The 16,646-nt window shown below is 43.1% G+C and overlaps 1 protein-coding gene across 1 annotated transcript; it reads left to right on the forward strand.

Annotated features, from left to right (window-relative positions):
* Window positions 1–4,205: 4,205 nt before the first annotated feature.
* LOC105985881 (ribonuclease P protein subunit p40-like) lies at window positions 4,206–16,364 on the forward strand. The gene is made up of 8 exons (XM_013016604.1): window positions 4,206–4,329; window positions 5,677–5,821; window positions 6,985–7,053; window positions 9,434–9,529; window positions 10,298–10,423; window positions 12,728–12,926; window positions 13,050–13,184; window positions 14,728–16,364. Exons 1-8 carry the CDS (start codon window positions 4,207–4,209, stop codon window positions 14,924–14,926), a joined length of 1,092 nt encoding a protein of 363 aa, XP_012872058.1. The 5' UTR covers window position 4,206; the 3' UTR covers window positions 14,927–16,364.
* Window positions 16,365–16,646: the final 282 nt, after the last annotated feature.

Below are 16,646 nucleotides of genomic sequence, written 5' to 3' on the forward strand. Positions count from 1 at the left end.
GTTATTATTCCTCCTTGTGGATCCTCACACATTTCTCATCGAGTAATTTGAAAGCATAATTGTTATAGACAATAGTTACCCTCCTGTGCTATGTGTAAGGTATATTAAGTAGATAGGTTTCACTAGGTAGTTGATGAAGAGAACACCAGGCACTATTCAGGCAGGAAAAGTATTTTATTTACCAAACTGCTGTCCCCGCCTTGCAGGGTGGAGAGGCATGGCCAAAAGGAACAACCACACTCCCCCACCCCCAATCCCCACCCTCTCCCCCACCCCCAGGCCAGGACTTATCTAGGCCAGTGACAGGAAGAGGTGGGGCCAGGTGGGGGAAAGGTGTGGCCACATTGGATCCAGAAGTGATCTCAGGGCCTGAGAAGTCAGCTGGGAGGGAGGCTTGTGACCAGAGGTGGCCCAGGATGTGACCCAGCCTGGAGAGGGAGGTGACTGCTTCCAGGTGTGCCAGTTACCTAAGTAACACATAGTTGGTGGAAACTTAGCCAAGAGGTAGGGAGGTGTCTGCACAGGACCTGCGTGGCCCGGGGCAGACCTTACACTATGAACATTGGAACTACTTTTCCCTCTCTAGCTGCACTTTGGTACCCATTGATACTGAAATAACCGGTGAGGCCCTGATAATCAGCGGGGCCCAAGAGTCTGCACGGCCCCTTGGTCAGGCCGCCTGGAGGGGGCAGGGCATAAGAGGTGAGCCTCACTGCTCCACAGACCAGGCCATCAGACAGATAAGGGCATTGAGAGCCCCAATGGGCTCCACTGGAGGGGCGGGGCATGGTACTGGAGGGTGTGGGGCATGGAGCCCCACATGGCTAGCTGCCTATTGGGATTGGACAGGGGGCAGCTTGGGGGAGGAGCAAGAATGGCGGTTTGAAACCATTAGTGGGGGAGGGGCCCAGCTATCTGGGTATATACAGGCTGCAGGCTCCGAGGCCACAGGGGAGGTTAGGGGGAAAATAGTCCTGAGGGAGGAGAGAGGAGTCCTGGCAACACCTGGACACCAGAGGAGAGGGGAGTCCAGAGGACACCCCTTTACAGTTAGTGTGGAGGAAGGAGAGGAATGGGAGTGGAGGCACGGCAGGAGGGGAAAGCCTGCCAGCAGAACAGACTTTTTGATGGTTCACTGGAGATCTTTGAATGGCAATCCTCAGATCTCAGCCTCTGGAGTTGCTAGGACTACAGGCATGAGCCATCAGCACCTGGCACTGTTTGTCTTTCTGCGCATTTTGATGCCAGATTGCTAACAGGCACCACTTCTGGGAGAAGGTCTCTAAAAGGGAAAAGGCCTCTGCCTGGCCATTGGGTGCTGAGTTCTTGATATTGTTTTAAAAACAACTTGAGGACACAACAAGGTAAAGATCAAGAAAGTTTCCTGGTAAAGCAAAGTGAAGGAAAGAGAGAGAGTACACATCCAAATGTGGGTGTGGCACATTGAATAGCAGGTTGGATGAGTAGTTAACATCATATCTGTTAATAGTAGGGTGGGGGATTTCTTAGGCTCACTGGAGGATGAATAATTTTCCTTGGTTCCCACACCTGGTACATCCCTCTCAGTCTTGCTGTTACTGTTTCATCAATTGGGGCTAGAGTTGTCAAGGTTAGCCTGCTCATTCCCCTTCAAACAGGATGGATTCTGCCACACCTTCCTTTCAAGACAGGTGTCCATCTTTAGATAATTGTTTAAAACATATTTTATATCCAGTGAAGTCCTATTTCTGAGTGTTTCCCTCCCAGTTTGTGTCTTTCTTTCATATATCCTTAGTTTCCAGAGCACACTACTTTTGGCAAGGGGGGCAAGTTCAGATTCAGAGGGAAAGAGCTGATCTTTTTCCTTTTTTTGTGGGGCTTGAACTCTGGTCCTGGGTGCTGTCCCTGAGCTTTTTAGCTGGCAGCGAGCATTCTACCACGTCGGTCATAGCGCCATGTCTGGTTTGTTGGTGGTTAACGGAATTTCTTGCCCAGGCTGGGTTTGAACCACAATCCAGAGACCTCAGCCTCCTGAGTAGCTAGGTTTATTGGCATGAGCCACAGGCACCAGGCTTCCTTTTCCTTTATTTTCTCCTCTCTTTACTACTAATGTATCATATGAGAGGACATAATGTTTTAAGCAAAGAAAACAGTGCCTGTGTGTTTCTAATAGAGTTACTCAGTGATTCAGTGCTTGATTCCTGGCTGCAATTTCCCATGTTTCCCTTTCCCTCATTTAACCTGCCTGGGATTCACTTGAGTTTTTGTGCTTCCTCCCCACACCTTTTTTTTTTTTTAATATCACAGCAATTGCTTCCCATAATCTTCTGAAAAGATGACTCATTTCATAGATGAGTAAATAAATAAAGAGTGGTACATATATACAGTGGAATTTTATTCATCCTTTAGAATAAGAGTATGTCACTTGCAGGGAAATGGATAGACCTAGAATAAGTCATGTTAAGTAAGGTAAGCCAAGCTCAGAAAGAAACACAACTCATATTTTCTTTCACATGTGGAAGGTACATATAAAATATAACTGGACATGATAACCTTTGCAGGACTTCAGGCATTCACACACAGTCTGAGTAAAGGAAGATACTTTCAGGAGAAGAACTCAAAGGAGTAACTCTTCTGAACATTTAAATTACTATTTATCCAAATGAAATTCAAAAAATGAAAACATGGGTTTTGTGACGTGGTGCTGTGGCTCACATGATAGAGCCATAGCCTTGAGCATAAAGGAACTCAGAGATAGCACCCAGGCCCAAGTATCAGCCCCAGGACCACTACAACAACACTCACAACACACAAAACAATATGGTGGGTTTTTTTTTTATTGTTGTTGATGGTATGTTTTGTTTTTCTTTTTAGTGAGGACAAAGGTAGGCACAGAAATGGAGGAAGGATGAAGAAACACAATCATGTTGTTCAGTATACACTATGTGAGAAAAGGAGTTATGTAAATTGTGTGCAGGGACTGGAGGGGGATACCAGGAACCTGGGTGAAGTGAAGGAAGGGTAACATTGTCCAGAAAAGAAATGTACTCATTACCTGACTTGTGCAATGGTAACCCTTCCGTAAAAGATCTAAATAATAAAAATACAATTACACATATTTAAAAAAATGGTTTCAGTTTTCAATATTTTTATTATTTGCCTTGTAAATTACTTAGCTTCATTATTCCTACTCTTGTAGAATGCTGTGCAACCTCGCTGTGCAAAATTGGAGCTATGAACTATCTGGTTTAAGAACCATATAGTGTTGTAATATTTGGGGTTTATTTAAAAAATGGAAGAACAATTTATCATTATGATAAATTTATTCTTTTCGGTCGAGGGGCTTGAACTCTGCACTTGGGCTCTGTCCCTGATCTGTTCAGCTCAAGGCCACTGCTCTATTACTTTGAGCCAAGTGCAACTTCCGATTTCCTGGGGGTTCAGTGGAGATAAGGGTCTCATGGACTTTCCTGCTTGGCCTGGCTTTCAACTGCCATCTTCAGATCTCAGCCTCTTGCTTGAGTAGCTAGGCTTACTACAGGCTTGAGCCAGGATGCGGTAATTTTTTTTTAAAGTAGTTCCAAAAGAGTTTTATTTCAGGACTAAAATTCAAAACCCATGTATTATTTTCCTTCTCAAACGTCTTGACTTTTTGGATAACAAGAAAATCTTGCAAAAACAGACCATGTGGAGTCAGAAAAGTACACCCAAACTGCGTTACGACCACTGAACTTGGTGGCTGAATTTCTGGGCTGTGTTGGGACTTTCCAAAAATGTCCTTCTTTCTACGATCCAAGGGAACGGGGACCGGTGGGAGCGGGGTGGGGGTGGGGGTCCAGCCCAAGCAAGTAGGGGCAGCTCAGCCACCAGCCAAGGGGTTCAGAAGAACTAAGGGATGGAGGGAAGAAAGGAAATGCTTTAAAAAGGTTCCTACTAGCTTCCCGCGAGCCAGAAAGGTGCTTCTCCACGAGTGGATTGACGGCTGCAGACACCAACAGGGAGCTTCCCGCACGGATACTTCCCCAGCATTCAACTTTGCAGGGGCCCAGGACAGTCGTCCGGAGGCAGCACTGCGCACGGTCAGGGTGGCCTGGGTGGGAGAGGCATAAAGGCGGTGCCGGTGACTGATTGGCTTAGGGACCCATGGGCGTGGCCAAGGGGCGGGAAGAGGAAAAAGGGAGGAGCCCCAGAGCTGGCGCTGAGCGCAGTCCCAGAGCGGTGGAGACTATGACCACGCTGCGAAGGCTTCGAGAGGCGCCCCGGCACTTGCTAGTCTGCGAGAGATCCAACTTCAGCCACCACAAGTCACGCCACCGGCATCTAGTGGAGGCGCACTATCACAATTACCGGGTGAGCCGGCGTCCTCCGTGCACGCTAAGGCCGCGACAGGGTTTGGGGAAACGTCTCACCACTCTTCGCGTGGCGGTAGTCTCCCTGTCGGTGAGGGGCGGGCCATCACTAGGCATCCTGGGAGTTGTAGTCTCCGCGGTGCTCTGGCCCCGTAGAGCTCTGCAGTGCAGGACTACAACTCCCAGGATGCCGTGCTGGCAGGGCTCCTTTGAGGGTAGGACCCGCAGAGTCTGGTTCTTGCTGTCCAAAGCGCGTCTTAACTTCTAACGGGTCCCAGCAGCCGGAATATTGTTTCTGAGAGCCCTGTGAGGGGCTGGGCGGGGACGGGGCAGTTGGGCAGCTGTGCCTGTCCTGAGGTGCAGCTGTCCACATGAAATCGGCTGGTGTCTCGTGCCTCCTTCCCACCGCAGTGTCCTCCCACAGCCCGATTCCCTCTGTGGCCAGCTGGTCTACCCCCGCCTCTTCCCAGCCCCTTGTCCTGCCCTGGCTCAAGAAGCCACCTGCTTTGCTAACCCGTTGATGGGAGCCGATTTGATAATCGAGAAATTCCCCAAACCTAACTAAGATGGCACGAGTTTAAGCATTTTATATTTGAAATTGGTTAGTTTGATATGTCCCAGACATTAAGTAACCCGCTCCCTCAGAAACACATTGGTGTTGGTGATGGAGCTTTAAGGCTGGGCCTCAGTGTGAGCACTTGAGCAACAGCTGGAATCTGCTGGTATTTCACGTTGTTGGTTTGCTTGTAAAGCTCATCTCAGTCAGTAGGTCAAGTTGTTTTGCCCTGAAAGGTCTGGGCTGACCTGTGGCATCTCTAGAACATTGAACCCTGCAGGAGCCCTTTGCTCTCTGAGGAGCGTATTAATAATTGAGAGTTCCTAAATTCCCTGTGCTCCTTGGATTCCAAGGTAAACCTGGCAATAAATAGCCTCTCCAATTGCATTTCTTTGAAAACAAAGTAGCAAGAGAAACAGAACCTGAAGTATATTGCTCATATGCAAAAGGTAAAATGCAAGCAAGATCTTCCAATTAAAATGTTTTTGCTTAAACCGGAAGTGGCACTGTGGCTCAAGTGGTAGAGCACTCTCCTTGAGGTGAAGAGCCGAGGGACAGCGCCCAGGCCTAGGGTTCAAGCCCCACGACCGACAAAAAAAAAGTTTCTGCTTAATTTCTTTACTGTACTATTAGGTTGCCATGCAGGAGTGAACAACTTGAGTTGTTAAATTTCTCTGTTTGGTCTGTTAACTTCAGAGGTTTGTTGCCAGCAAACCTGGTGAAGAAATAGCAACACTCACTTCCAAAAATCTGAGGTTAATCTTCATGAAAATGTATTATGTATTGCAATAGGTGTCATTTCTCATTCCTGAATGTGGGATATTACCAAAAGAACTGAAAAGCCTGGTCATGGAAACTGGACCCTATTACTCTGTGAAGAATTTACCTCTTCATGAATTAATTACACATGAATTCATCAACACTTTTGTAAGGAAAGGTAAAAAACAAATAAACCATGATCCCACATAATGAACAAGGCAAGATGAGGAACTACAAGGAGACTGTAGCATGTTATTGGGACTATTTTTTTTAATTGTTCTGTTTGTTTTTTGTGCCTGTACCAGGGCTTGAACTCACCCACTGGGTGCTGTTCCTTAGCTTCTTCCACTAGCATTCTACCCTTTGAGCCAAACCCCATGTTTGGTATTTAAATGGAGATAACAGTTGCATGAACTTTCTTGCCTGGACTGGCTTTGCACTGTGATAGCAGTCTTTTGAGTAGGTAAGATAATAGTTATGAACCACCAGTGCTAACACGCTTGTTTGGAAAGGATCTGTAGTCTTGTGTGTATTACTCTGTCCTTCATTTTTCCTGTCCTACCATTTGCTGCAGTCCTGTTAAGTGGTAGTTTCTGATTACACTGTCCTGAGAATCTTCTTAGATTTTGTGTCCCTGACCTCATTCTGTTTCCCTCAGTCCCAATTTTATCTACTATAATGACTAGTTTGTTTCAGTTGTTCTCTTGGATTCATTGTTTGAAGTTGTATTTCAGAGTGTCTGTAGGGATTCCACCCTCCTCTCAGAAGCTAATCACCATGTATATATGGACATACACTGTTGTAGCTGCCTGCTTATGAAGTCTGGTTACTATATCACTGGTCACTCTGGGGGCTCCATGTGAAGCTGGACATGTCATCTGTTTACATCAGCATTTTCCGCTGTAAAGTCTGAGGTTATTTTGTTAATGGCATGGACACTTTGTGGCAGGCACTTTTCAATATCTCATATCCTACATCTAAGAGGTAGGCCCCTGATCCCTGTGTAACCCATGAAGAAAGACTGAGTAGCTTTTGATTATTAACCTAGAACTGTCTCTGAGGAGTATTTGCCTACCTGCTCTTTTTCTTGGTGCCTTTCTGCTAACACCTGTAGAGACTAAGTTCCATTCGACGTTATTTTTCTGCCTGAGGATAGAAAACTTGATGGAGGGGAGTGAGCTGGCTGGAGCTCAGCCTTCCATGTCTTCCAGCTTCCCTTGTGTGTGTTGGTCACTGAGCTACATGGGGTGTGGTGGCTGGAAGATCTGTCCTCATGAAATTAATGCATTAACTTGTGATGTCTTCTGTGTTTTAATTCTTCCTCCTAACTTTCTCTTACAGGTTCCTGCTATGCACTGACATTCAATACAAATATTGATGAAGATAATACTGTTGGTCTGCTACCCAATGGTAATTGTTTTCTTTTTCCCTTTCGTTATAAAAAAATGCATTCTGGGGCTGAGAAGGTGGCTCAGTGGTAGAGCACTTGCCTTACATGCCTGAGGCCCTGAGTTCGATTCCTCAGCACCACATAAGCAAAAAGAAAAAAGCTGGAAGTGGCGCTGTGGCTCAAGTGATAGAGCGCTAGCCTTGAGCTAAAGAGCTGAGGGACAGTGCCCAAGCCCAGAGTTCAGGCCCCATGACTGGACCCCCCCCCCAAAAAAATGCATTCTGTAATACCAACAATACCACTCAGGAATTCATCCAAAAGATTACAAATGAGAATATAGTAAAGCCACTTGCACAGTCATGTTCATTGTGGGACTATGTATCATAGCCAAGGATGGAATCAGCCACGGTGCCCCTCAGTGGATGAACTGATCCAGAAAATGTGGTCTATATACCCAGTGGAATTTTACTCATCTATTAGGAAGAATAATATTATATAACTTGCAGAGAAATGAGTAGATCTGGAAAAGAGTGAAGTATGTCAGGCCAAGGGAGACAAAGTATGCATGTTTTATCTCCTATGTAGAAGCTAGGACTAATTTAGAAATGTTACAGATTCACATAAGTGGAGTTATATACAATTATATACAAATTTATTAGCTGAAATGTGATATTTTCAGGGGAGAATTCATTCCAACATTGTACTTCTTTAAAAAAAGGAATACAAAAAAATGGGTACCAGGAAACTGGTACTTGAAAGTTGTATGTAAGAAGGTCAGGGAGGGGGAAGAATGTACATATAGTATTCAATGCATATCATATGAAAGTAATAAAACTGAAGTGAGGCATTGTGTTGATGGGGAAGGAGAGATCGATGAAAGTGGTGCTATTGATCAAGATGCATTGTACCTATGAGCTGATTTTTTGAATGATAACTCCTTTGTAGAATTACCTAAGAAAAATAAAAAATAATTTTTTAAAAAAAGATCCAACCATGTAGATCTATACAGAGTAAAGTGATGGTCTCTAGATCATCCTGACTTACTTCCATTCTTAGAATGAACAGTTTGATGTTAATTCTTCCAGCATGTTCTATGATTTTATCAACATATGTAAATGTTTTTATACTTGAATTACATTGTGCTGCATTGGTATTCAACGTTCTTTTTCCTGGAGTTACACATCATAATTGTCTTTCCATATCAGTGCATAGAATTCTCACAAATTTTTAAATTTGTTTGTTTTTGAGCAGGAAGTTACCATGTAGCCCAGGAAGGCATGGAACTTACTTCAACTGCCTTGAACTCCAGATCTTGTAGTTTAGCTGCTGTAGTGCTGGACTGATAGAAATGTACCACCACACATGATTGTAACTTACAGATTTTAATTTTTTAAAGATATTTGAGGCCCAATTATGTTAAAGCACACCTATAATCTCAGCTACCCAAGAGGTAGAGATGGAGAGGTTTAAGATTTGAGTCCAGCGTGCATAGAAGTTAGTGAGATTCTCATCTCAACCAACTGATGTGGTTCTTGTCTATAATCTCAGCTACCCAGGATTCAAATATGGAAGGATCATTGTCTAAGGCTGAGGAAAAAGAAAAATGTTATCTGAAACACAACTAAAGTAGCCTGGCGCTGGTGGCTTATGCCTGTAACCTTAGCTACTCAAGAGGCTGAGATCTGAGGATTGTAGCTCAAAGGCAGCATGGGCAGGAAAGTCCATGAGACTTTTGTTTTGTTTTGGTCAGTCATGGGGCTTGAACTCAAGGTGAGCTCTTTACCACTTGAGTCACAGCACCACTTCCTGTTTTCTGGTGATAAGAGTCTCAAACTTTCCTGCCCAGGCTGGCTTTGAACGGTGATCCTCAGATCTCAGCCTCCTGAGGAGCTAGGATTACAGCCGTGAGCCAGCGGCACCTGGCTGCAGGAGACTCTTACCTCCAATTAACCACCAGAAAACCAGAAGTAGCATTGTGGCTCATATTGGTAAGGGATAGCCTTGAATGAAATAGCTCAGGGACAGTGCCCAGGCCCTGAGTTCAAGCCTCAAGACTCACCATAAAAAAGAAAGAAAGAAAACTAAAGCAAAAAAGAGTCTGCTCTATGATTCAGGTGATACAAGGTTTGTGATCAAACCCCAGTACTTCCAAAGCACAAGGAAATATTTGAAATAGTATGTATGTTATGATTTTTTAAAAATAATTTCTTAATAGAAATTTAGATAATTTCTATACTGCTGTTAATAGTACTGATGAATATACACAAGTTAATACCTATGTATCTACCTGCATATTCATGTGGCTGTGTGTTATAAATCAGGTCTTGATAGTTGGATAGTTATGCTGGTAGCAGGGAAATTTTTGCATCTCTCTTATGGGAACTACTCTTTGTTTTATAGGGAAGTTGATTTTATCCCTGGATAAAGACACTTATGAAGAAACTGGACTTCAAGGTCATCCCTCTCAGTATTCTGGCAGAAAAATTAGGAAGTTCAGTGAGTATTCTCCCCAGTCTGGCAGTGCTCCCAAACTGTCATCCTCCCATAGCAGGACAGTCGGGGTTAGGACCCCTCTGACCTTGGTTCAGAAAACATGGCTTGTGTTTCTTGCCAGTGAAAGTGGGACTTGAGCTGTTATGGATTGAACTTCACAGAGGGAAAAAGAGACTGCTGTGGAATTGACTTCTCTTCAGCTTCAGCTGCTATGTTTTGTGTTTTTTTTCAAACCTCAGTAATTTGAATTAAAGACCTAGGCACTGTGTTTAGCTTTTTTTCTCAAGGCTGGTGCTGTATCACTTGAGCCAAAGCTCCACTTTAACGTTTTTTGGTAGATTATTGGAGATAAGAGGCTCACAGACTTTCCAACCTGAGCCAGCTTTCAACTGATTTTCAAATCCCCAGCCTCCTGAGTAGCTAGATTTTGAGCCACTGACAACCTGGCTTCACAATTGATTCTTAATAAAGAATTCCTTTAGTTTTCCTAAGTCTTTTGGTCAGCTGACTATCCAGTGTGGATAGCAGTGGTTAAAGCTGCCGCATCCACAGTGGATTCAGGGGACCCCTGTTCTAGTTTGTTGATCTGAGAAAGATAATACTTGTTGTTGACAGCTCTTATTCTAGAAATACCCACTGCAAAGATAGTTTAGACTTGATGAACTGAAGGAGTGAAGAAGAGCAACATCATTTTCAGTATAATAAACTTTGTAAAAATGTGCACACTATGTATATCAGAATGAAATATCTGTTCTTTTTTCTACTTTTAAGTTGTTTCCATTGATTTGATGGATTCATCCTTTATGTTGGAGTCTAAGAAGTATAAAAGAATATGTTGGTCCTTCAAAGAAAAGAAGCCTTTGAAGTTTGATTTCCTTTTGGCTTGGCATTCTACAGGTATGAAGAACAAATATTTGTAATGGTATAATGATTTTTGTATGTGTGTATGTTCCAATCTAGAGCTTAAACTCAGGGCTTCATGATCTCAGTGAATGGTTTTTTTGCTCAAGATTGTCACAGCTCCATTTCTGGCTTATTGTTAGTTAGCTGGAGATAAGAGTCTCATGGACTTTTCTGTCTGGATGGGTTTGAAACCTCAATCCTCAAATCTTAGCATTCTGAATGCTAAACTTACAGGCATGAGCCTATGGCTCCAGGCTCTTAACACAATGATGATTTTGAAAGCTAATAACTGTTGATTTTTTTTATTCATCACTTTAGTGAAGGGTATTTTGTTCAAACATTATTTAAAAAGCTGCTTGTCTTGGTCTGAGAACCATAGTTCAGAATAAGCTAGGTCTGAAAACATTTGCCTAAATCTTCGTGGATTCTCTGTAGATTCAGACATCCTAAAACTGAGTTCAAAGAAGGCAGCTTTCCCCTGTTTCTCCGCTTCCTTTCCTCCAGCTCACCTTGTAGTCTTGGCTACAGTGTTTCACGAGACCCCTAGTTATACAGACCTATGTGATCTGTTTGCTCATTGCTAGTGGCACTAACAGAGGTATACCATTAAGTGTCATTTCAAACTTGTAACTTGTAGTTGACTACAACACTAAATTTAGTTTAAATTTTGATGTTCATTAGGTTTGTTTATTAAGTTTGTTAATCTGCTTACCATTGCTCCTATTCAAGCATTATGTCTTTGGCCAACTATATATGATCCACTCATGAGGAAGTATGATGGTATAGTGCTCTTGTTTGGGAGGTTGGGGAAGCATGTGGGTCCATTTTGGAAATGTTCATGTTCTTCTGCTCCTTGTGGGAGACTTCTGGTCACAGCCAAGCAAGGTTGCTTCCCTAGATCCTAGTTCTGTGAAGATCCATGTCACTTAGTGAAGCATGTGGTAGGCAGAAGGGGGAGAGATTTACAGAAGTCACCATCTCTTGAAGTCTTCTCTGCAGTGGAGTTTATGTGGCTTTCTGCTTCTAAGCCTTCTGACTGCTTTCAGAGCTTTTCAGGAACTGTGGATTCTGAGATTCAGTCTGCCAGCTAATAAAGTAGCAACTCCTGTCCAAGACAAAGGATTTCATTTGTATAGCAGTCATCCTAGGAAAGAGAGACAGGCAGACAGTGACCAACTCAATAGAAGAAACTGTTTATACCATGTGGAGGACAAGAAGTCTGTCACAGCCATCTGTAAGCTAGAGACTAGAAATGCCCACCCAAGTCTGGAAGCCTCAGAAGCAGACAAGCTGTTGGCCTTCCTCAGTCCAAGGCCACAGGTCTGAGAACTTAGGGGACCATGTGTACAAGTCCTGGAGTCCCAAGGACAGAGAAGTTGGAGGCATGTCTGGAGTTATATCAAGGTTATATTCATGATTTTTCCACCTTTCTTAATAAATTGTAGAAGGGCTTTATGTTCTCCAGAACGTACCATCTCCAGAAGAGAGATCAAATTTCCCTTTCCACTGTCCCTTTGCTTGTCCTGGGCTCCCAGCCAGCCAGATGATGCACACCTCCATCAAGGGCAGTCCCTTCACTGCCATGGCAGTGTGTGGATACCCTCACACACACCCAAAGACAGTGCTTTACCTGCTCTCCACTTAACATGACACCTGAAATTCACCATCTTGTGAGAGTTGGCACTTGCAGCAGTTCACCTAGTCCCAGGTCCCAGAATGACACAAAATTGGCCAATGATGCTCGCACACACAGAAGGTTCCATCTTGGAATGGAATAAAAAACCCAAGATGATTTCTACTGGGCAGAGAGCGTGCTTCTGTGTGGGAGGAGACAGAAGGTGTGACACTGGGCAGTAAGCAGGCTGCCCTGTCCTGTGGAGGGCCTTCTATTCTTACCTCCCAAGGTTGTTGCCTACATTAACTATTTTTCTGTGGGAAGTTGTCATTGGTTGTCTCTTAGGTTTACTGTATAGATTATACTGTAGTTCAGTAATATTCATACACTTGGGTTTTGTGTATAGAGTTGAAATGTTCTTCTTGGAGCAAATGAAAGTAATTTAGAGCAGGTCCGAAAGCACTGTGTATTTCCTGGAAAAGCATGAAAGAATCTAAGTGTTTACGGAAGTGTGGTATGAGCAACAGTTAGCAGATTTAATGATCTAAGCTGAACCCCGTTTTGCACATCTGCCATGTTAATTCTACCAGTCTCCCATGGTGCTGAAAGGGAACGAATTACTTCTGGGGATTCACTAGAGTTGTTTGTGATTTTCACACAGTCTTATATGTGTGTGTTTGAAGGTGCAACAGATTCAACAATGATGTCATACTTTTCCAAATACCAAATTCAGAAGCATCAACCTAAAGTAGAGCTGAGCACAGTGAATGATTTGCAGTGCCCGGTGCTGCAGAGCAGTGAGCTTAAAGGAGAGCCAGAGTCATCCTGCGGTGCCCCAGAGCTCTTTGAGTGGCTGGGCGCAGTCTTCTGTAATGCAGACCTGTAGGTATCTACACTTGGGAATTGGGCAGGGCTGTGCCCTGCTGTTTTATTTTGTTAGACATGTACTCCTTAGGATGTGATTCCACAGTAGTTCTGAATATCTCCTCTTTTTTTCCATGATAGAAATAATGAGCCTAATAATTTTGTGTCAACCTACTGCTGTCCCCAGCCAAGCACAGTGGTGGCCAGGGCTTGCTTGTGTACAATCACTGGCCTCATCCTTCCAGAGAAGATCTGTGTCCTGCTGGAACGGCTGTGGTAAGCACCTTTTTTACATTTTTTTTTTTTTTTGTGCCCTAGTGGCCTACTGAGCATACGGCATGCCCCTTTTCTTGGCCTGGGATCTAGTGTAGAAATGTTATGTTTCATCTGGGTTAGTCATCTTTGCTGAGAAATGTGCTAGAGTCAGTCACCTGTTCTAATGAAAAGGTAGGCAGAGGTTTGGAGCAGACAAGCTACTCTTTCTCCTGCTTCTCTACTCTGAGCCATTTTGATGCAATCAGTTAGAACATCACTCAAAAAAAACAAACCCCCCAAAAATGAATGTGGGATGAATTACATTTAACTTTTAGTACTAGAGATGTACAAAATGTTTAATCTGAAATGGTGTGGACAGAAATAGGGTAGAAGAGAGTTGATCAGCCCAAACATACCTAAGATTTGTCCAGCATTGGAGTTCTTTGACTCACTAAGCACTAACAGTATGCTAAGTGTTGAATAGAGTGGTAGGGTTTTTATTTTTTGTTTTTTTTTTTGTCATGTGGGGAGGTCATATATAACTATAAATACAATGTGTGCGTTGGATCTAATGTGAGGACAGAGAATTATCCTGTTTAGTGTTTTCTCTGTCCTTTTAAAATACCTTCATATTAAAGTCTTCAGTGTTCTCCCCATCCCTGTCTTAGTCACCAGTGCGGTTTGAACTCATGTTCTTCAGCTTGCCACTTTACCACTTGTACCATTCCTCCAGCCCAAATTTTGGTTTGTTCATTGGAATGGAGGCTTGTCAGCTTTTCTGCCCAGGCTGGCTTCAAACTTCTCTAACTACTCAGCCTCCTGAGTAGCTAGTATTGCAAATTTGAGGCACTTGTGACTGGGTTTTCTCTTTTGAACCCAGTATCTTTTTTTTTTCTATTTATTAGCTTAGTACTTTCGTTTTCTACAATAAAAGGGACAGTTTTTGATGAATTTGGTGAATTACTCTGTGACATTCTACAAACATCCTTATATACTGTGTGGGGTTTTGTGGTTTGGGTTTTTTTTTGTCATTGTTGGTTTGTTTTGTGGCACTGAGCATCAAGTCCAGGCCTTGCACACACTAGACAAGTGTTCTACCCTTAGCTGAACCCCTAACATGGTTCTTTGAGTCTTCAGCAATGTTCCAGAAGTAGGGGGAGAACTGTGACTTTTGTTTTGTGTGTAGTGTGTTGATCTTTATGGAACTTACAATATAGCATTAGGAACTTACTCTGCACCTGCTAGTTTGTATAAGTTAAAGCCAGACTCTAAGATCATTAGAACATCCTGAATAGATTCTTTTTTTTTAATTGTAAAGATACTGTACGGAGGGGTTACAGTTATATGAGTAAGGTAATGAGTACATTTCCTATCAAGCATTGTTAGCCACACCTTTGTTTTTCCCCTACTATCCCTTCCCTCCATACCTCCCAAACTCCTCCCTCTACATCCCCCCTCCCCACCAAGTGATAAAGTTCGTTTTCAACAGTGAATGTATTTTTAAAAAGTAAGTATGGACATTCCTCCATCTCCCATTTTGTTAAGGATGATCTGTCTTTTTCAGTCATTACTTTGATGAACCAAAGCTGGCTCCGTGGATTACCTTGTCAGTTCAAGGCTTTGCAGACAGCCCTGTTTCCTGGAGAGAGAATGAGCATGATTTTCACAAAGGAGGTGAACATATGTACAACTTTGTGATTTTTAATAACCAGGACTACTGGCTTCAGATGGCTGTTGGAACACTCGATGACTGTCCTCCCTAAGCAATACTGAATTTTAAAATCTGTTTATTTGTAGTCACTTGTTTTCTGATTTCTTCATTTGTGTATGTGTGGGTCTGTGCACTGATGATGTTCCTCAGCTCACCATTTGCTGGCATTCTGGCCTGCACAGCCTATCTACGTGGCAGCGGGTGCATGCTCAGTGACTGGCTTGTTCTCTCCGTCAGTGCAAGCACAGGTTGTGTTCACTGCACTGTCATGACAGCTGGAATGAGGGGACCATTGAGTAAGGGCTGCTGTTGCTCATTGCAGCTTTCATCAAGCAATGAGAAGACCTGTATCACCCTTCCCAAGACCTGTCCTTGTGGTAAGGCTCTTCATTGATTCCCTCCTCAATTTCTCCTCACCCCTATGAGGAAACTGAAGCACAGGATGGTCAGGAAGCTGTTGAGTTCTCTCTGCTAGTAGATGAGCCTGGATGTCAGGCCAGCCTGAGTCCTCATCAGCTGTTCTCACTGTGTTTATTGCTTCTGGATCAGGGAGGGACCTGTGGGAACTTGGAACTGTTAACCAACAAGTTCCATTTTATTTCTAGCAATGTGTCTGGTGTGGACCCAACAAAAAAACAGCTTTCACAATATACAGGGAAAAAATATACTATAATTGTATTCAGAAATTGAAATTTGAGTTTTAAAAAGGAAAAGCAAAAAATTCAATGGAAGCCAAAATCCAGAGTAACTAGAAGAATGTGAATTTTCTTTTGACAGCCTCAGGTGAGGGAGGAGCAGCAGAGAAGCCAAGAAAACTTAGGTCCTGACAGGGTAGAAGAACCAGGAGGGAGACATAAAGTTGAGACTCCCCAAAAGCATAGACTTAGCACCAGGCAAACTGTGACTGGAGCTGTCTGTTCCCTCACATCCTCATCCCCTCAGCTTCTGGAGCAGCAGGGAAGACTGCCTGTGCTAAAGGAAACTATTGCTCTGAAGTTGGGCAGAAATGTAAGTGTGCATGTGTACAAGTTCCTCTTGTTTTGAGGGAACTCAAAAGGTTCCACAATCTAGGTTCATAGTTTTAAAAATTACTACAAAGCACGTAAATTAGGCAAGAGATGTCAGAAACAGTGGACAGAAAACATTGAAGATGTTTGCCTTTATAGTCAACTAGTGAAAAACCAAACTTCAAAACACATGAAGCAAAAACAACTGAGGAGAAATGCACAATTGCACATTATCAAATTTAATGTCTCTCTGTATGGGTAAATAGGCAGAAAATCAGCAACAATATAGCAGATATGAGCAACACTATCAACCAACAGAAACTGATAATTATAGAATATTCTACCCTGCAACAGCAGACACCCATCTTTCTCAAGTGCATATGGAATTTGTGTGGAGGCAGAACATGCCTATTCAATAATTTCAGATTTAAAAAGATAGATTTATATTATCTCTGTTACTAATAGGATTAAAAAATCAAGGGCTGGGAATGTGGCTTAGTGGTAGAGTGCTTGCCTCACATGCATGAAGCCCTGGGTTTGATACCTCATTACTACATATACAAAAAAAGCCAGAAATGGTGCTGTGGCTCAAGTGATACAGTGCTAGTCTTGAGCAAAACAAGCTCAGGGACAGTGCCCAGGCCCAGAGTCCAAGCTCCAGGACTGGCAAAAAAAATAAAATAAAATAAATTAAAAATCAGTAACATTCTTAAAAATTCCTGAAATATTTGATAACTGTGTAACTCAGAGATCAAAGAAAAGGTC

This window comes from Dipodomys ordii, unplaced genomic scaffold, assembly GCF_000151885.1.
Source record: "Dipodomys ordii isolate 6190 unplaced genomic scaffold, Dord_2.0 Scaffold32, whole genome shotgun sequence".
Taxonomy (NCBI): domain Eukaryota; kingdom Metazoa; phylum Chordata; class Mammalia; order Rodentia; family Heteromyidae; genus Dipodomys; species Dipodomys ordii.